Here is a 21717-nt window from a genome sequence, read left to right on the forward strand (position 1 = left end):
GTAAATGTCAGTTGGCTTTTCATAGCCGATCATTAAGAGTATCTCTACCGCTCCTGCGGTCTCTAGAGAGTTGAAAACAGCAGGTCTGGGACAGGTAGCACGTCCGGTGAACAGGTCAGGGTTCCATAGCCGTAGGCAGAACAGTTGAAACTGGAGCAGCAGCACGGCCAGGTGGACTGGGGACAGCAAGGAGTCATCATGCCAGGTAGTCCTGAGGCATGGTCCTAGGGCTCAGGTCCTCCGAGAGAGAGAAAGAAAAAGAGAGAAAGAGAGAATTAGAGAGACCATACTTAAATTCACACAGGACACCGGATAAGACAGAAGTACTCCAGATATAACAAACTGACCCTAGCCCCCCGACACATAAACTAATGCAGCATAAATACTGGAGGCTGAGACAGGAGGGGTCAGGAGACACTGTGGCCCCATCCGATGATACCCCCGGACAGGGCCAAACAGGAAGGATATAACCCCACACACTTTGCCAAAGCACAACCCCCACACCACTAGAGGGATATCTTCAACCACCAACTTACCATCCTGAGACAAGGCCGAGTATAGCCCACAAAGATCTCCGCCATGGCACAACCCAAGGGGGGGCGCCAACCCAGACAGGAAGATCACGGTAGTGACTCAACCCACTCAAGTGGGTTGAGTCACGCACCCCTCCTAGGGAAGGCATGAAAGAACACCAGTAAGCCAGTGACTCAGCCCCTGTAATAGGGTTAGAGGCAGAGAATCCCAGTGGAGAGAGGGGAACCGGCCAGGCAGAGACAACAAGGGTGGTTCGTTGCTCCAGAGCCTTTCCGTTCACCTTCACACTCCTGGGCCAGACTACACTCAATCATATGACCCACTGAAGAGATGAGTCTTCAGTAAAGACTTAAAAGTTGAGACCGAGTCTGCTTCTCTCACATGGGTAGGCAGACCATTCCATAAAAATGGAGATCTATAGGAGAAAGCCCTGCCTCCAGCTGTTCGCTTAGAAATTCTAGGGATAATTAGGAGGCCTACGTCTTGTGACCGTAGCGTACGTGTAGGTATGTACGGCAGGACCAAATCGGAAAGATAAGTAGGAGCAAGCCTATGCAATGCTTTGTAGGTTAGCAGTAAAACCTTGAAATCAGCCCTTGCCTTAACAGGAAGCCAGTGTAGGGAGGCTAGCACTGGAATAATATGATAAAAAATGTTGGTTTTAGTCAGGATTCTAGCAGCCGTATTTAGCAATTTATTGAGTGCTTTATCCGGGTAGCCGGAAAGTAGAGCATTGCAGTAGTCTAACCTAGAAGTAACAAAAGCATGGATTAATTTTTCAGCATCATTTTTGGACAGAAAGTTTCTGATTTTTGCAATGTTACGTAGATGGAAAAAAGCTGTCCTTGAAACAGTCTTGATATGTTTGTCAAAAGAGAGATCAGGGTCCAGAGTAACGCCGAGGTCCTTCACAGTTTTATTTGAGACGACTTTACAACCATCAAGATTAATTGTCAGATTCAACAGAAGATCTCAATTGTTCCTAGATGATTGGGAGAAAATGCTCTCGGAGGATGTGTTGATACCATTCTTTATTCATAGCTGTGGTCTTAAGCAAAATTGTGAGTGAGCCCACTCCCTTGGCTGAGAAGCAACCCCACACATGAATGGTCTCAGGATGCTTTACTGTTGGCATGACACAGGACTGATGGTAGCGCTCACCTTGTCTTCTCCGGACAAGCTTTTTTTCCGGATTCCCCAAACAATCGGAAAGGGGATTCATCAGAGAAAATGACTTTACCCCAGTCCTCAGCAGTCCAATCCCTGTACCTTTTGCAGAATATCAGTTTTTCTCTGATGTTTTTCCTGGAGAGAAGTGGCTTCTTTGCTGCCCTTCTTGACACCAGGCCATCCTCCAAAAGTCTTCGCCTCACTGTGCGTGCAGATGCACGCACACCTGCCTGCTGCCATTCCTGAGCAAGCTCTGTACTGGTGGTGCCCCGATCCCGCAGTTGAATCAACTTGAGGAGACGTTCTGGCGCTTGCTGGACTTTCTTGGGTGCCCAGAAGCCTTCTTCACAACAATTGAACCGCTCTCCTTGAAGTTCTTGATGATCCGATAAATAGTTGATTTAGGTGCAATCTTACTGGCAGCAATATCCTTGACTGTGAAGCCCTTTTTGTGCAAAGCAATGATGACGGCACATGTTTCCTTGCAGGTAACCATGGTTAACAGAGGAAGAACAATGATTCCAAGCACCTACCTCCTTTTGAAGCTTCCAGTCTGTTATTTGAACTCAATCAGCATGACAGAGTGATCTCCAGCCTTGTCCTCGTCAACACTCACACATGTGTTAACGAGAAAATCACTGACATGATGTCAGCTGGTCCTTTTGTGGCAGGGCTGAAATGGAGTGGAAATGTTTTTTGGGGAATTCAGTTCATTTGCATGGCAAAGTGGGACTTTGCAATTAATTGCAATTCAGCTGATCACTCTTCATAACATTCTGGAGTATATGCAAATTGCCAACATACAAACTGAGGCAGCAGACTTTGTGAAAAAATAATAATTGTGTCATTCTCAAAACTTTTGGCCACGACTATTTGGCTGTGTATGTAAACTTCCGACTTCAACTGTATATAGTCTCAACGTCAACAGTGAAGAGGCGACTCCGGGATGCTGACCTAGGCAGAGTTCCTCTTTCCAGTGTCTGTGTTCTTTTGCCCATCTATATAAACGTAGTAAAAAAGAAATGTCCTCTCACTGTCAACTGCGTTTATTTTCATAATATTTCTATGAACATAACAAGATTCAACAACTGAGACATAAACTGAACAAGTTCCACAGACATGTGACTAACAGAAATGGAATAATGTGTCCCTGAACAAAGGGGGGTCAAAATCAAAAATAACAGTCAGTATCTGGTGTGGCCACCAGCTGCATTAAGTACTGCAGTGCATCTCCTCCTCATGGACTGCACCAGATTTGCCAATTCATGCTGTGAGATGTTACCCCACTCTTCCACCAAGGCACCTGCAAGTTCCCGGACATTTCTGGGGGGAATGGCCCTAGCCCTCACCCTCTAATCCAACAGGTCCCAGATGTGCTCAATGGGATTGAGATCCGGGCTCTTTGCTGACCATGGCAGAATACTGACATTCCTGTCTTGCAGGAAATCATGCACAGAACGAGCAGTATGGCTGGTGGCATTGTCATGCTGGAGGGTCATGTCAGTATGAGCCTGCAGGAAGGGTACCACATGAGGGAGGAGAACGTCTTCCCTGTAACACACAGCGTTGAGATTGCCTGCAGTGACAACAAGCTCAGTCTGATGATGCTGTGACACACCACTCCAGACCATGACGGACCCTCCACCTCCAAATCGATCCCTCTCCAGAGTACAGGCCTCAGTGTAACGCTCATTCCTTTGACAATAAACACGAATCCGACCATCGCCCTGTTGAGACAAAACCGCAAGTCGTCAGTGAAGAGCATTTTTTGCCAGTCCTGTCTGGTCCAGCGACGGTGGGTTTGTACCCATAGGCAACGTTGTTGCCGGTGATGTCTGGTGAGGACCTGCCTTACAACTGGTCTACAAGCCCTCAGTCCAGCCTCTCTCAGACTATTGCGGACAGTCTGAGCACTGATGGAGGGATTGTGCGTTCCTGGTGTAACTTGGGCAGTTGTTGTTGCCATCCTGTACCTGTCCCGCAGGTGTGATGTTCGGATGTACCGATCTTGTGCAGGTGTTGTTACACGTAGTCAGCCACTGCAAGGACGATCAGCTGTCCGTCCTGTCTCCCTGTAGCTCTGTCTTAGGCATCTCACATTACGGACAATGCAATTTATTGCCCTGGCCACATCTGCAGTCCTCATGCCTCCTTGCAGCATGCCTAAGGCATATTCACGCAGATGAGCAGGGACCTTGGGCATCTCTCTTTTGGTGTTTTTCAGAGTCAGTAGAAAGGCCTCTTTAGTGTCCTACGTTTTCATAACTGTGACCTTAATTTCCTACCGTCTGTAAGCTGTTAGTGTCGTAACGACCGTTCCACAGCTGCATGTTCATTAATTGTTTATGGTTCATTGAACAAGCATGGGAAACAGTGTTTAAACCCTTATCAATGAAGATCTGTGAAGTTATTTGGATTTTTACGAAATATCTTTGAAAGACAGGGTTCTGAAAAAAGGACGTTTCTTTTTGCTGTGTTGAAATACATATGTATATGTTTATGTATGTGTGAAAGACACCAAGAGACAGTGTAGATTTGGCCTTGTGGTTTCGTTTATTGTCCTGTTATAAGGTGAATTAATTTCCCAATGTGTGGTGGAAAGCAGACTGAACCAGGTTTTCCTCTAAGATTTTACCTGTGCTTAGCTCCATTCCATTTATGTTTTATCCTGAAAAACTCCCAAGTCCTTGGCGTAATGTGTTGTATTGGATTTGCCCCAAACATAACACCTTGTTTTTAGGACAAAAAGTTAATTGCTTTGCTACATTTTCTACAGGCATCCTTCTTTTCACTCTGTCAGTTTAGTTATTATTGTGGAATAACTGCAATGTTGTTGGTCCACCCTAAGTTTTCTCCTATCCCAGCCAATAAGCTTTTATAACTGTTTTACAGTCACTATTGGCCTCATGGTGAAATTCCTGAGCGGTTTCCTTCCACTGTAGCAACTGAGTTAGGAAGGACGGCAGTATCTTGGTAGTGACTGGGTGCATTGATACACCATATAAAGTGTAATTCATAATTTACCATGCTTAAAGGGCTATTCAATGTCTGTTTGTTTTCTTTAACCCATCTACCAATAGGTACCCTTCTTTGCGAGGCATTGGAAAACCTCCCTGGTGTTTGTGGTTGTACAGAGATGAGGAAGTAATTCCAAAATTATGTTAAATACTATTTTGAACACAGTGTGTCCATGCAACTTATTATGTGACTTGTTATGTGAACGTATGTAAGCTTGCCATTACAAAGGGGTTGAATACTTATTTACTTTTAAAATTATTTGTAAAAAATTCTAAAACATAATACCACTTTGACAGTATGGGATATTGTGTGTAGCCCATTGTCTCAAAATCTCAATTTAATCAATTTCAAATTCAGGCTGTAACACCATTTTTTAATATTTTTTTAAGTCAAGGGGTGTGAATACATTCTGAGGGCACTGAATACAAAACACAAGAAAATCACGTTTTTGACTGAACTGCATCTTTAATAAGGTTTGCATAGATTAAGGTGCCAGGTCGGACAATTTTGACTACTTTTGATGTGTAGATATGCTGTCTATAATCACCCTTTAGTCAAACCTTTTCATAAAATAATACTGGTTTGTATTTTCATTACAATTGTCAAACTATAAGTTGAAGAAACATGTACTGTATTGCAGTTTAAAATAAATTAGTTCATAGTTAATCAAGAGAGGAAATAACAAACAAAAAATAAATATTGGAATGAAGCTTATTATACATTAAATAAATAAATGATAACCGTTTTAGTCAGTGGACAGCACAGCTTGAAACCACAAATGACATGACTAATAAATATATAAACATACTTTGTTCAGCTCAGCTGTAACTTTGATTAACATTCAGATGCATAATATAAAAAGTAGTACATTGCACAAAAAACATGTCGCCTTTTAAGCCTATTATGAATTTTCACTTGATCTTCTCAGATGCAATGCTGTGTAGTCAAGTGATTTTCCATGCATTAAAGTGCCGTGATTAGCAAATATAGATGATTGGCTGTTCTTGTGATTACAATTGGCCACAGATGTTAGCGTTGTCACCTAAGAAGAGACCGTTTCTTCTGGTGTACTGTACATTGTAAGATCTGCGTCTGTGCCAGCGTCTCCTTATAGCTGCACATCCGCCACATAAAATGCACTGCAAAACAAGATGGAGAAGTATGTAAAATTAAATCATTGCAGAGATTTAGCATATTTTTTGAATAAATATGTAAACAGTATACACAGTACACAGGTGAACACAAGCCTATACGTACACATAGCAGGATCCACAGAGGTACCAAAATGATAGCGATGCCACAAGGGATGATAATGGCCAGAGCCCAGCCAGGAAAACCTCCACTTGTGGTATTGAAAGGAGTGGTCAGCAACAGAGTAGGAGGTGGTGTGGTTGCTTCTACAGTTGTCGTTGTGGGTGCTGCTGTTGTGGTGGTCGTAGCAGCTACATTTGTGGTTGTTGTAGCAGCTTTTGTTGTGGTTGTCGAAGGAGCTGGAGTTGTGGTTCTTGAAGGAGCTGCCATGGTAGTGGTTGTAGGAGCTACAGCTGTTGTAATTACAGCAGCATTATCAGCTGCAGTTGTAGGAGCTGCAGTTGTAGGAGCTGCAGTTGTCGGAGCTGCAGTTGCAGTTGTAGGAGCTGCAGTTGTAGGAGCTGCAGTTGAAGAAGCTGCAGTTGCAGAAGTTGCAGTTGTAGGAGCTGCAGTTGCAGTTGTAGGAGCTGCAGTTATCATAGGAGCTGCAATTGTGGTTTTCGTAAGAGCTGCAGTTGTTGTCATAGTAGATGCTGCAGTTGTAGGGGTGGTAGGACCAATGGTTGTTGTAGTAAGAGCTGAATTGATTGTCGTAGCAGCTGTTGTGGTGCTGGTTGAAGGAGCTACAGTTATTGGAGTAAGAGCTTTAGTTGTTGTTGTAGGTATGGTAGATGTAGTGGTCGTAGGCGCTACAGTTGCCGTAGCAGCAACAGTTGTCATTGTAGGTGCGGCTGTTGTAGTGGTCATAAGAGCTACAAATGTTATAGTAGGAGGTGCAGTTATGGTTGTAGCTTTAGCTGCAGCTGCGGTTGTTGTAAGAGCTGCAGTTGTAGTTATTGTAGCAGGTGCTGCAGTGGTTGTTGAAGTTGTGATGATCATAGGAGCTACAGTTGTTGTTATAGGTGCTGCTGTTGTAATGGTCGGAGTAGGTGTTGTGGTTATCGTGGGAGCTTCAGTTGTCATTGTAGGTGCTTCTGTTGTTGTGGTCGTAGGATCTAAAGTTGTTGTTGTAGGAGCTGCAGTTGTGGTTGTCATAGGAATTGCATTTGTAGTTGTCGTAGTACGTGCTTCTGGGGTAGTGGTTGTAAGAGCTGCAGTGGTTGTTGAAATAGGTGTTATAGTGGTCACAGGAGCTACAGATGTTGTCGTATGAACTTCAGTTGTAGTTATTATAGCAGGTGCTGCATTGATTGTCGAAGTAGGTGGTGTAGTTGTGGTGGTCGTAGGAGCTACAGTTGTTGTAGTTGGAGCTGCAGTTGTAATTGTTGTAGTAAGTGCTGCAGATGTAGTTGTCATAGTAGGTGCTGCAGATGTAGTTGCCGTAGTAGGTGCTGCAGTTGTAGTTGTTGTAGGAGCTTCGGTTGTAATTGTCGTAACAGGTGCTGCAGTGGTTGTTGAAGTAGGTGTTGCAGTTGTAGTGGTCATAGGAGCTACAGATGTTGTCGTTGGAGCTTCAGTTGTAGTTATTATAGCAGCTGCTGCAGCGATTGTCGAAGTAGATGGTGTAGTTGTAGTGGTCGTAGGAGCTACAGTTGTCGTTGTAGGTGCTACAGTTGTAGTTGTCGTAGTAGGTGCTGCAGTTGTGGTTATCGTAGGAGCTTTAGTTGTAGTTGTAGTATGTGCTGCAGTCATAGTGGTTGTAAGAGCTACAGTTGTTGTAGTAGGAGTTGAAGTGATTTTCGCAGTAGCTGCTGACGTTGTAGTGGTTGGGGATAAATTTGTTGCCGTAGAAGCTACAGTTGTTTTTGTAGGTGCTGCTGTTGTGGTTGTCGTAGGAGCTACAGTTGTCGTTGTAGGTGCTGCTGTTGTAGTGGTCGTAGTATCTAAAGTTGTAGTAGGAGTATCAGTTGTGGTTGTCGTAGGATCTGCATTTGTAGTGGTCGTAGTTGGTGCTTCTGTTGTAGTGGTTGTAGGAACTGCAGTGGTTGTTGAAGTAGGTTCTGCAGTTGTAATGGTCGTAGGAGCTACAGATGTTGTAGTTGGAGCTGTAGTGATTGTCAAAGTAGTTGCTGCAGTTGTCGTGGTAGCAGGATATATCGTTGTTGTCGTAGAAGCTACAGTTGTTATATGTGCTGCTGTTGTAATAGTCGTAGTAGGTGTTGTAGTTATCGTAGGAGTGTCAGTTGTCGTTGTTGTAGGAACTGCATTTGTAGATGTCGAAGTAGGTGCTGCTGGTGTAGTGGTTGTAAGAGCTGCAGTGGTTGTTGAAGTAGGTGCTGCAGTTGTAGTGGTCGTAGGAGCTACAGATGTTGTCGTAGGAGCAACAGTTGTAGTTATTTTAGCAGATGCTGCAGCGGTTGTCGAAGTAGCTGGTGTAGTTGTGGTCGTAGGAGCTACAGTTGTCGTTGTAGGTGCTGCAGTTGTGGTGGTCGTAGGAGCTACAGTTGTTGTAGTTGGAGCTGCAGTTGTAGTGGTCGTAGGAGCTGCAATGGTTGTTGAAGTAGGAGCTGCAATGGTTGTTGAAGTAGGAGCTGCAGTGGTTGTTGAAGTAGGAGCTGCAGTGGTTGTTGAAGTAGGAGCTGCAATGGTTGTTGAAGTAGGAGCTGCAGTGGTTGTTGAAGTGGGAGCTGCAGTGGTTGTTGAAGTATGTTCTGCAGTTGTAGTGGTCGTAGGAGCTACAGATGTTGTAGTTGGAGCTGTAGTGATTGTCAAAGTAGTTGCTGCAGTTGTCGTGGTAGTAGGATATATCGTTGTTGTCGTAGAAGCAACAGTTGTTATAGGTGCTGCTGTTGTAATAGTCGTAGTAGGTGTTGTGGTTATCAGAGGAGCTTCAGTTGTAGTTGTCGTAGTAGGTGCTGCTGGTGTAGTGGTTGTAAGAGCTGCAGTGGTTGTTGAAGTAGGTGCTGCAGTTGTAGTGGTCGTAGGAGCTACAGATGTTGTCGTAGGAGCAACAGTTGTAGTTGTAGGTGCTGCAGTTGTAGTGGTAGTAGGATAGAGAGTTGTCGTCGTAGAAGCTACAGTTGTTATAGGTGCTGCTGTTGTAATGGTCGTAGTAGGTGTTGTGGTTATCGTAGGTCCTTCAGTTGTTGTAGGAACTGCATGTGTAGTTGTCGAAGTAGATGCTGCTGGTGTCGTGGTTGTAAGAGCTGCAGTGGTTGTTGAAGTAGGTGCTGCGGTTGTAGTGATCGTAGGAGCTACAGTTGTTGTCGTTGGAGCAGCAGTTGTGGTTGTCGTAGGAGCTACAGTTGTTGTCGTTGGAGCAGCAGTTGTGGTTGTTGTAGGAGCTATAGTTGTGGTTGTCGTAGTAGGTGTTGTGGTTGTCGTAGTATGTGTTGTAGTTGTCGTAGTAGGCGCTGAAGTTGTGGTTGTCGTAGCAGCTTCGGTTGTAGTTGTTGTAGTAGGTGCTGCAGTTGTGGTTATTGTAGGAGCTTCAGTTGTAGTTGTTGAAGTAGGTGCTGCAGTTTTAGTGGTTATAGGAGCTACATATGATGTTGTAGGAGCGTCAGTTGTAGTAATTTTAACAGATGCTGTAGCGGTTGTCGAAGTAGGTGGTGTAGTTGTGGTCGTAGGAGCTACAGTTGTTGTTGTAGGTGCTGCAGTTGTGGGGGTCGTAGGAGCTACAGTTGTTGTAGTTGGAGTTGCAGTTGTGGTTGTCGTAGGAGCTACAGTTGTGGTTGTGGTAGTGGTTGTCGTAGTAGGTGTTGTAGTTGTCGTAGTAGGTGCTGCAGTTGTGGTTGTCGTAGCAGCTTCAGTTGTAGTTGTCGTAGTATGTGCTGCAGTTGTGGTTATCGTAGGAGCAACAGTTGTTGTAGTAGATGCTGCAGTGGTTGTTGCATTAGGAGCTTCGGTTGTAATTGTTGTAATAGGTGCTGCAATTGTGGTTATTGTAGGAGCTTTAGTTGTAGTTGTAGTATGTGCTGCAGTCGTAGTGGTTGTAAGAGCTACAGTTGTCGTTGTAGGTGCTTCTGTTGTAGTGGTTGTAGGATCTAAACGTGTTGTAATGGGAGCTGCAGTTGTGGTTGTCATAGGAGCTGCATTTGTATTTGTTTTAGTAGGTGCTGCTGTTGTAGTGGTTGTATGAGCTGCAGTGGTTGTTGAAGTAGGAGCTGCAGTGGTTGTTGAAGTAGGAGCTGCAGTGGTTGTTGAAGTAGGAGCTGCAATGGTTGTTGAAGTAGGAGCTGCAGTGGTTGTTGAAGTAGGAACTGCAGTGGTTGTTGCAGTAAGAGCTGCAGTGGTTGTTGAAGTAGGAGCTGCAATGGTTGTTGAAGAAGGAGCTGTAGTGGTTGTTGAAGTAGGAGCTGCAGTGGTTGTTGAAGTAGGAGCTGCAGTGGTTGTTGAAGTAGGTTCTGCAGTTGTAGTGGTCGTAGGAGCTACAGATGTTGTAGTTGGAGCTGTAGTGATTGTCAAAGTAGTTGCTGCAGTTGTAGTGGTAGTAGGATATATCGTTGTTGTCGTAGAAGCAACAGTTGTTATAGGTGCTGCTGTTGTAATAGTCGTAGTAGGTGTTGTGGTTATCGTAGGAGCTTCAGTTGTTGTTGTTGTAGGAACTGCAGTTGTAGTTGTCGTAGTAGCTGCTGCTGGTGTCGTGGTTGTAAGAGCTGCAGTGGTTGTTGAAGTAGGTGCTGCAGTTGTAGTGGTCGTAGGAGCTACATATGTTGTCGTAGGAGCAACAGTTGTAGTTGTAGGTGCTGCAGTTGTGGTGGTCGTAGGAGCTACAGATGTTGTCGTAGGAGCAACAGTTGTAGTTATTTTAGCAGATGCTGCAGCGGTTGTTGAAGTAGCTGGTGTAGTTGTGGTCGTAGGAGCTACAGTTGTCGTTGTAGGTGCTGCAGTTGTGGTGGTCGTAGGAGCTACAGCTGTGGTTGTCGTAGGAGTTACAGTTGTGGATGTCGTTGTAGGTGTTGTGGATGTCGTAGTAGTTGCTGCAGTTGTAGTGGTAGTAGGATAGAGAGTTGTCGTCGTAGAAGCTACAGTTGTTATAGGTGCTGCTGTTGTAATGGTCGTAGTAGGTGTTGTGGTTATCGTAGGTGCTTCAGTTGTTGTAGGAACTGCATGTGTAGTTGTCGAAGTAGATGCTGCTGGTGTCGTGGTTGTAAGAGCTGCAGTGGTTGTTGAAGTAGGTGCTGCAGTTGTAGTGGTCGTAGGAGCTACAGTTGTTGTCGTTGGAGCAGCAGTTGCGGTTGTCGTAGGAGCTACAGTTGTGGTTGTCGTAGTAGGTGTTGTGGTTTTCGTAGTAAGTGTTGTAGGTGTTGTAGTTGTCGTAGTAGGCGCTGAAGTTGTGGTTGTCGTAGCAGCTTCGGTTGTAGTTGTCGTAGTAGGGGCTGCAGTTGTGGTTATTGTAGGAGCTTCAGTTGTAGTTGTTGAAGTGGGTGCTGCAGTTTTAGTGGTTATAGGACCTACAGATGTTGTTGTAGGAGCGTCAGTTGTAGTTATTTTAGCAGACACTGCAGCGGTTGTTGAAGTAGGTGGTGTAGTTATGGTCGTAGGAGCTACAGTTGTCGTTGTAGGTGCTGCAGTTGTGGTGGTCGTAGGAGCTACAGTTGTTGTAGTTGGAGCTGCAGTTTTGGTTGTCGTAGGAGCTACAGTTGTGGTTGTCGTAGTATGTGTTGTGGATGTCGTAGTATTTGCTGCAGTTGTAGTGGTAGGATTTTTAGTTGTCGTCGTAGAAGCTACAGTTGTTATAGGTGCTGCTGTTGTTGTTATGGTCGTAGTAGGTGTTGTGGTTATCGTAGGTGCTTCAGTTGTTGTAGGAACTGCATGTGTAGTTGTCGAAGTAGCTGCTGCTGGTGTCGTGGTTGTAAGAGCTGCAGTGGTTGTTGAAGTAGGTGCTGTAGTTGTAGTGGTCGTAGGAGCTACAGTTGTTGTTGTTGGAGCAGCAGTTGTGGTTGTCGTAGAAGCTACAGTTGTGGTTGTCGTAGTAAGTGTTGTAGTTGTCGTAGTAGGTGTTGTAGTAGGCGCTGAAGTTGTGGTTGTCGTAGGAGCTTCAGTTGTAGTTGTTGAAGTGGGTGCTGCAGTTGTAGTGGTTATAGCACCTACAGATGTTGTTGTAGGAGCGTCAGTTGTAGTTATTTTAGCAGATGCTGCAGCGGTTGTTGAAGTAGGTGGTGTAGTTGTGGTCGTAGGATCTACAGTTGTTGTTGTAGGTGCTGCAGTTGTGGTGGTCGTAGGAGCTACAGTTGTTGTCGTTGGAGCTGAAGTTGTGGTTGTCGTAGGAGCTACAGTTGTTGTCGTTGGAGCTGAAGTTGTGGTTGTCGTAGGAGCTACAGTTGTGGTTGTCGTAGTAGGTGTTGTGGTTGTCGTAGTAGGTGTTGTAGTTGTCGTAGTAGATGTTGTAGTAGTCGTAGTAGGCGCTGAAGTTGTGGTTGTCGTAGCAGCTTCGGTTGTAGTTGTCGTAGTAGGTGCTGCAGTTGTGGTTATTGTAGGAGCTTCAGTTATAGTTGTTGAAGTAGGTGCTGCAGTTGTAGTGGTTATAGGAGCTACAGATGATGTTGTAGGAGCATCAGTTGTAGTAATTTTAGCAGATGCTGCAGCGGTTGTCGAAGTAGGTGGTGTAGTTGTGGTCGTAGGAGCTACAGTTTTTGTTGTAGGTGCTGCAGTTTTGGGTGTCGTAGGAGCTACAGTTGTTGTAGTTGGAGCTGCAGTTGTGGTTGTCGTAGTAGCTACAGTTGTTGTTGTCGTAGTGGTTGTCGTAGTAGGTGTTGTAGTTGTCATAGTAGGTGCTGCAGTTGTGGTTGTCGTAGCAGCTTCAGTTGTAGTTGTCGTAGTAGGTGCTGCAATTGTGGTTATCGTCGGAGCTTTAGTTGTAGTTGTAGTATGTGCTGCAGTCGTAGTGGTTGTAAGGGCTACGGTTGTTGTAGTAGGAGCTGAAGTGATTGTCGAAGTAGCTGCTGACGTTGTAGTTGTTGGGGATATATTTGTTGTCGTAGAAGCTACAGTTGTTGTTGTAGGTGCTTCTGTTGTTGTGGTTGTCGTAGGAGCTTCAGTTGTCATTGTAGGTGCTTCAGTTGTAGTGGTTGTAGGATCTAAACGTGTTGTAATGGGAGCTGCAGTTGTGGTTGTCGTAGGAGCTGCATTTGTAGTTGTTTTAGTAGGTTCTGCTGTTGTAGTGGTTGTAGGAGCTTCAGTGGTTGTTGAAGTAGGAGCTTCAGTGGTTGTTGAAGTAGGAGCTGCAGTGGTTGTTGCAGTAGGAGCTGCAGTGGTTGTTGAAGTAGGAGCTGCAATGGTTGTTGAAGTAGGAGCTGCAGTGGTTGTTGAAGTAGGAGCTGCAGTGGTTGTTGTAGTAGGAGCTGCAGTGGTTGTTGAAGTAGGAGCTGCAATGGTTGTTGAAGTAGGATCTGCAGTGGTTGTTGAAGTAGGAGCTGCAGTGGTTGTTGAAGTAGGAGCTGCAGTGGTTGTTGAAGTAGGTTCTGCAGTTGTAGTGGTCGTAGGAGCTACAGATGTTGTAGTTGGAGCTGGAGTGATTGTCAAAGTAGTTGCTGCAGTTGTCGTGGTAGTAGGATATATCGTTGTTGTCGTAGAAGCTACAGTTGTTATAGGTGCTGCTGTTGTAATAGTCGTAGTAGGTGTTGTGGTTATCGTAGGAGCTTCAGTTGTTGTTGTTGTAGGAACTGCAGTTGTAGTTGTCATAGTAGGTGCTGCTGGTGTAGTGGTTGTAAGAGCTGCAGTGGTTGTTGAAGTAGGTGCTGCAGTTGTGGTTATTGTAGGAGCTTCAGTTGTAGTTGTTGAAGTAGGTGCTGCAGTTGTAGTTGTCATAGGAGCTACAGATGTTGTATTAGGAGCTACAATTTTCGTTGTAGTATGTGCTGCAGTCGAAGTGGTTGTAAGAGCTACAGTTGTTGTAGTAGGAGCTGAAGTGATTTTCGAAGTAGCTGCTGACGTTGTAGTTGTTGGGGATATATTTGTTGTCGTAGAAGCTAAAGTTGTTGTTGTTTGTTTTGCTGTTGTGGTTGTTGTAGGAGCTTCAGTTTTAGATGTAGGTGCATCTGTTGTAGTGGTTGCAGTATCTAAAGTTGTAGTAGGAGCTGCGATTGTGGTTGTCGTAGGAGCAACAGTTGTTGTAGTAGATGCTGCAGTGGTTGTCGAAGTAGGTGCTGAAGTTGTCGTGGTCATTGGAGCTACAGTTGTTGTAGTCGGAGCTGCAGTGGCTGTCGTAGAAGGTGCTGAGGTTGTGGTTGTTGTAGTAGGTGCAGCTGGTGTAGTGGTCGTAGGACCTACAGTTGTAGGAAGAGCTGCATTGGTTGTCGTAGGAGCTACAGTTATTGTCATAGGATCTACAGTTGTTGTCGTAGTAGCTACAGTTGTCGTAGGAGCTACAGTTGTCGTAGGAGCTTCAGTTGTCGTAGGAGCTTCAGTTGTCGTAGGAGCTTCAGTTTTCATAGGAGCTTCAGTTGTCGTGGGAGCTTTAGTTGTCGTAGGAGCTTTAGTTGTCGTAGGAGCTTCAGTTGTCGTGGGAGCTTTAGTTGTCGTAGGAGCTTTAGTTGTCGTAGGAGCTTCAGTTGTCGTAGGAGCTTCAGTTGTCGTAGGAGCTTCAGTTGTCATAGGAGCTTCAGTTGTCATAGGAGCTTCAGTTGTCGTGGGAGCTTCAGTTGTCATAGGAGCTTCAGTTGTCGTAGGAGCTTCAGTTGTCATAGGAGCTTCAGTTGTCGTGGGAGCTTTAGTTGTCGTAGGAGCTTTAGTTGTCGTAGGAGCTTTAGTTGTCGTAGGAGCTTCAGTTGTCGTAGGAGCTTCAGTTGTCGTAGGAGCTTCAGTTGTCGTAGGAGCTTCAGTTGTCATAGGAGCTTCAGTTGTCATAGGAGCTTCAGTTGTCGTAGGAGCTTCAGTTGTCCTAGGAGCTTCAGTTGTCGTAGGAGCTTCAGTTGTCGTAGGAGCTGCAGTTGTGTAAACTGCAGTTGTGGTCAGAACTCCATGGATATTCCAGCATAAAAACACTGTGGTTTATGAGATGAATGGTTAGTATGTTTATTGCGCACAATATCAAGATTTCCAAGATTTCCCTTCATCAGCATGGTGCAGTTTTTGACATCTTATTATGTACAATATACAATTATAATTTATAGCTACATAAATTAAATACTGAAATGATTCCCTTGATTGTTAATACTATTACCTATAAAACAGTATTGAGATTACCACACTTGAGTTGTATTTTTTTGTTGTTGAAAAGATGGTACATTTTTCATTACAGTAGTGTGGTAATATAATTCAAGTAATAAGAGGTTACAGCAGTGTGATAATGTTTACCGCTTACAATTGAGTCATTTTCCTTTTTTATATTTTGGAAATGTATTTAATCGAGGTGAGACATTTGACATTAGACTAGGCAAAATGTAAAATTGCCTCCATGAAATGTCAAAATAAACATTTAGAAAAATCATAAGCATTGTAACAACATATGCAAAGAATATATACATAATTTCTCATTATTCTAATTACATTATCCAAATGTATATGGTCTATTTTGTCATCATTTTGCCTTTTTGGTTGTTAATATTTTGATTCAGGATTAATACACGAGTTGGCATGAAGTTAGCAAATAGTAAAAAATGAACACAGAATGAACTTCAGTGTACTACATACCCATGGTAAAAAAGGTAGCTGTCAGTTTCTGTGTCTTCATTTTGGACTCAGTTGATGCAGTTGTTTTCTGAATAGAAAGAAAAATATACATTTAATTGACAGGTCATAAACCACTATTAATGTGCAGAGGGGGACACTTTTCAACTTAATCTGCATCTTGTTCAGCAAATTTATGCAACTCATTTAGGTGTGCCAGATCAAGAGGTGTGAATAATTATTAATTCAAGACATCTCTGTGAATAAAAGTAGCTTGTGAAGAATAATGTAAAAAATAAGGAAACAAAATGTGAAAACTTTGCAAGGGTGTGAATAATTTCACAATAGTCACTATAACTGCTGTCAACATGGATTTACACACTTTAGTGAAATTACACAGTAAAATCCAGATTAGCGTTGCATTTTTTCCCATGAGAAATCAGCCTATTACTGCATCCCACCAATCATGTTACTTCATGAAAGAGGAAAGGGCATTTCAAATTTGCAAATGGTCTGCCAGCGACCAGCAATTCACTCTGAATTCTATACATATTCTGTGAAAGTAATCGGTGTAGTTCATCAAAAGTGGATGTTTTTTCAAATATAAAACATAATACATGAAATAGTCAAATCCACATTAGCGTTGCAATTTTTCAAGAGAAATCCGCATTTTGCTCCTTAAAAAACATAAGTATTTAAACTTGGCTTTCAAAAGTTGACCAATCCATTTTCTACATTCTTAAAAAGATGGGAAAAAATAAGAAACCTGCACGCTGCTCTTGCTAATATCACTGCTCTATTAAGTTCACATATAGGCCTCAAGCATTAAACGCATTGAACGGATGTGGCTGGAGCAATGTCTACATAAGGGTGCAAATTAAAAACACTCACAAAATCCTGGAGTATAAGGAAAACAAGCATATGTTACAAATATTTATATTTTATATTGAACCTTCATTTAGCTAGGCAAGTCAGTTAAGAACAAATTCTTACGTACAATGACAGCCTAGGAACATTGGGTTAACTGCCTTGTTCAGGGGCAGAACAACAGATTTTTACCTTGTCAGCACAGGGATTCAATCTAGCAACCTTTTGGTTACTGGCCCAATATTCTAACCACTAGGCTACCTGACACCCCTATAATATAACAATGTGCATTTCATAAGTATTCTAATAATTATAATAAAGTGTGTACATAAAACATATTAAACAAGACTGTGAAACCACAATGAGGACATCGACCTATCAAGGAAGTTTTCATAAATCATTGGGTACTGTACAACAAAACACGTCAGAGTGATCTAAAGTGGCGGAATTAACTCATGTTCACATTTACATAACATGCATAGGCATTTCATCATTAAGACCAGGCTGTAACACAACAAAATGTGGAATAAGTCAAGAGGTATGAATACTTTCTGAAGGCACTGTAAATCATGTAAATTTAAAGTTTTCAAATGGTCTGCCAGCAATGAACTACATGTTCCTATACATATTCTGTGACAGCTTAGTAGTTAATCAAAAGTGTATGGGTGTTTACATATAACGTGTACATAATAACCATAATCTTCATAGTTTCAATGTTTTTGCTTTACATTATCAATTGTGGATTTTGATCTTTTCTTATAAGACTATTTTACCTTGTTATATTTGTATGTATTAAAAAATGTTGTGCTGTGTGCAATTTATTTGAAAAAGATGTATCAAATATTTTCCATTAATATATTCCATTATACAGTAAATATTATTACTTACCTACAGCAAACACTTCAATGCCAGCCACCAATTTCTGTAATTTCTCCAAATATCAATTGAGGAAGGTCTTGGTTAAAGACAATAAACAATCACAATATCTAGCTTATATCTACTATAAAATCTAATTTGTCTAGTTCTGTTAACCCTTTCAAGATTACAACTGAACTGTGCCCGTGTATACTGTAATGCCAATGTATTCCTAGTTTGTATTTATATTACTATAGGGCTGGTTTGATGCCACAAATTGTCTGTCTTTCAGGTGACGTTATATTTTGGGAGGCACCAAAGATAATAAGATAAAGATGACGAAAAAGGGAGGGACAGAGGAATGCAAGTGGGAGGTTCTTAGCTGAAAAATGTTTTCGTTTTTTCCCCAGGTACTGACGTGGTATAGAAAACTGGTTAGGTGTTCTGACAAAAAATGTGGGATGGACAAAAAAGAATTGAAAAAAGGAAGGGGCAAAGAATCTGTTTGAGAGTATAACAACAGTTATGTACTGACCTTATTTTATTGTAAACTGTTTAGGTGACAAATAAAAAAAATTAAAGATTTTCTGTAGCCAGAAACTTGCTTAATTGTACTTAATTGACTTAACTTTGGAGCCATTCCATTTAATTTAGTCAATTTCCTAAAGTAAGCAGTCAGCATTTTTCTATTTAACAGTTCTACACTCACACATGTGCTACTTCCCATATCTTTTCAAAAACATTGTTGTTTCTTTTAACAGTAGATTCACTTTATGAATCTCTAACAAAAGTGGTGTCAAGATATGTTGTAATCAGCTGGTAAATATGATTGAGGGTCACAATGACCCCACATGCTGAGACCAACAATGGAGGAAATCATCTTGGATTTCTGGTTTCTGGTTTTATGGGGAGCATGTTCCAGATGCTAAAAAAATTCAAAAATGATTGCTTACAATGAAGAATGTTGACACCTAAACATTTGTGTATTTGCTGAAAAGCAAGAAAGAAATGTATAACAATATAAAATAAAAAAAAATCTGATAAAATATTGTGTGCAAAATACCTTACATTTTTGGGATTTTACAGTTGATATATTTGGAGAAATTAATACAAATCTGTATCTTGTGGCTGGATAAAAAAAAATACATATTTAAAGACTTAAATTTAAAGACTCTCTCTATGATAATGAAATGTGTTCAGGTTTTTTTATATAATTTCTATTGAACATTAACATGACACTACAATAATGTTTCAGTATTTTGAAGAGTGCCTTGGTCCTTGATATCATGGATGGTCAGTCCTTGCATCCATTGCTACATCTATGAATTTGAGAGTGGTTACGTTTACTTGAGTGGGGGGGTGGCCGCTTTGTTGTTTGAATCACAGATTTCCCCTTTAAGTACTCAGGGTCTAAGTACTAAAATCTTAATTAAAGCTATCAAAAAATAAATGCATGATAGTATTGACCTATTTCTGGGTGCATATTTAACCTCTGCAAGGTTCATGGCAACACTAATGTGAAGTAATGTGAATGTGAAGTATGAAGGTTTTCCCTCTCCAGCTGACCGTCAGTGTCACTTTATTTAGGGTTAAACCTTGATGCACAGTTTTCCTGTCTTCCTCAGGGAGTTCCTCTTTTTATTCAGGACTCTCGACCAAGGGGAATCTTCTGCATGCCAATGTTGCATTAGTTGATCTAAAACAAATGGGGGGTATACATAACACCTTGATGAGTGTTCCAGGGTCATTCATAACAACTATTAGAACACATTTATTCAACATCAGTCATGAGGAATTTGATAAATATTTTATTTATTCTGTCAAAGTACCCAACCCTCTGACAAACTTATCACACAACAGTCTGGGAGCACCAGGTAAACCTCAGAGCAGTACCCAGGTAGCAGATTAGGGGTATTGTGACTTGCTCAAGGCCACAAGAGCAGAAGGGTTGGGAAACAGAACTGGCTGTAAATAGAATATTTCAAATACTCTAACTAGCTGTGGTTGATGATTTAGCTTGCCTGGCACAATAAAACCATTGTAGTAGCCCCAAAAGAGCAAACCCCATCTTTCTGGCACTCACTCCAGACAGGGTCAATACTATTTGAACCCAGGTCAGAGCAATTGATGGCATTGTAACGTGTTGGGTAACTTTGCCTGATATCTGAAAACATATATTAGATCAAATCAATCACATTTGATGTAAAAAGGGCTTTATAAATTAGGGTTTGTCAGGAATTGCTTTACTGATACCGACCTAAACCCCATCGAGCCAGAAGCTTATGCCTTGGCTTTAGCTCAGCAAAGACTAATACAGCCTTGAAGTGCACAGGACTAATCCAGTCAGTGACACCAGCAACAATACTGTTCACTCAGACCAGATTATTTCAACTAAAATAATTTAACTTCATAATAATTAACTTTCTGTAATGAAAAATAACGTATTTTGAAGGTTCCTTATGAATGATGTTCAAATATTAAGGTTGTTATGCATGATACCTTAAACATTCACAAAGTTTTACCCAAACTATTTATTTACACAATTTGGGGGAGGAGCTTCATTCTAACCAGCAACATGTGGGTATCACTTGTGAACATGTACATTCCTGAGTGTGATGCCTGACTCAACATGTCTAATTGTTACTATCTCACACTGCCTTGACTAATAGGACATATACTGGATATTTCCAAAAACTTAAACTGTCAGGTGCATTATAACCTTTATTTATACTATTGTACTATCAAAATTGGTCTGATGCATGCCGTTACACCTCTGTGAAGTGGATTATTTCCATAGAATTCCGTCCTTATTATATAACGGCTACTTGCCATAGTAAACTAACCTAACTAAACTAACTAACCCTAGAAATGTATTAATCTTAAAGAAAACGTATTGTTATCTTACGGAGAGCACTATCCCCAGTCAGAAAGTGTTGGCAAGTTGCCTCACGTGTCAGTGTTTTGATCAGTGATTTTTTTTGGCACACATCCCAACTGTCAAGTCTACACCCACTCCCCCTCTCCTGCGCTCGACGTCGCCAGTTTATTCATTATTATGCTCAACTGCCACCATCGTAACGCGCACCTGCGCCTTATGATGCTCCATCACCTTCCTGATTACCTCCGCTATATCTGTCACGTACTTTCCTTCTTTCCCCAAGCTTTATTGATTCTGTTAATGTTTTTATGGCTTTACGCTACTCGTGGTTCTTGTTATGTTTAATTTATTATTAAATTCACTCCCTGTGCTTGCTTCCCAATTCTTAGCGAACACGTTACACCAACTAACGATTTGTATTGAACCAATCGTAAAAATGTATATTTATCAGATGTGAATTGTACAATTTACACTGAACACAATTTGGATATTTGAACTGTGATTTCATGTTTTCCATTGATTTATTGTTGTCTTAGGTGTTTCCGTCCACCAATAACTACATTGTTCTGTGACTTGCCACACCCTGAACAATCATTGTTGATTAAACACTGGTTTGGTTTGTCATTAGATTACACATGATAAAATGGAATGTTTTTTCATGAGTTGTATCACTCCATGACGTCTTCCTGACGTCTCCCATGACGTTGAAAGATGTTCGAGTTTCTTTTAGAATCTGTTCTAAAACATACCTCTACATCCACAACAAGGAACATCCTACTTGTTTTATGTTTGAATGCCATGGTATGACATGGAAGATGGTATTAGTGCTTGGTTTATGAAAACAGATCTAATATGAGTGTCATCCCAGATGAGGCAAAATACACTATTTCAAAGCACAGGTAATGTTTGCCTAAATACAATGTAATTACTAGTTGTTACACAGGATTTAGCTGGTTAAAATTAAGTTTCCATAGAACTCCATCCTGTTAATACAATGGCTACTTGCTATAGTAAACTAAACTAACACATGTACTGGTAGAAATGTATTCCGTTTAGAGAACTTATTGGGCAAAATCCCCAGTCAGAGCGTGTTGGCAAGTTGCTTCCCGTGTCAGTGTTTTGACCAGTGATTTTTTTTAATCACATATCCCAACTAACGATTTGCATTGACCCAATCGTAACAACTTATATTATCAGATGTGAATTGTACAACTTACTCTTACACTTAACCCTATTTGGATGTTTGAACTGAAACCTAAAATGGGATTTCAGCTATCTGATGTTTTATGGCGGCTAGTAGCCTGGCAAGATCGAATCCCTGAGCTGACAAGGTAAAAATCTGTTGTTCTGCCTGAACAAGGCAGTTAACCCACTGTTCCTAGGCTGTCATTGAAAATAAGATTTTTTTCTTAACTGACTTGCCTAGTTAAATAAAGGTAAAATAAAAAATTGTTGTCTTAGGCGTTGTCGTCCACCAGTAACTACACTGTTCTGTGACTACACCCTAAGAAATCATGGTTGATTAAACACTGGTCTGGTTTGTCATTAGATGACATATCATAAGATGGCATGTTTTTTTAAAGAGTTGTATCACTCCATGACGTCTTCCTGACGTCTCCCATGACGTTGAAAGGTGTTTGAGTTTCTTTTAG

The 21717-nt window shown here is 41.8% G+C and overlaps 1 protein-coding gene across 1 annotated transcript; it reads right to left on the bottom strand.

Annotated features, from left to right (window-relative positions):
- Positions 1-7129: 7129 nt before the first annotated feature.
- LOC120022304 (mucin-2-like) lies at positions 7130-15171 on the bottom strand. Its single transcript, XM_038966204.1, has 8 exons — positions 15161-15171; positions 13894-14222; positions 11542-12314; positions 11452-11492; positions 11065-11234; positions 9973-10901; positions 7670-9234; positions 7130-7403 (listed from the first exon to the last, which is right to left on the bottom strand). Exons 1-8 carry the CDS (start codon positions 15169-15171, stop codon positions 7130-7132), a joined length of 4092 nt encoding a protein of 1363 aa, XP_038822132.1.
- Positions 15172-21717: the final 6546 nt, after the last annotated feature.

This window comes from Salvelinus namaycush, chromosome 27 (assembly GCF_016432855.1).
Source record: "Salvelinus namaycush isolate Seneca chromosome 27, SaNama_1.0, whole genome shotgun sequence".
Classification (NCBI taxonomy): Eukaryota; Metazoa; Chordata; class Actinopteri; order Salmoniformes; family Salmonidae; genus Salvelinus; species Salvelinus namaycush.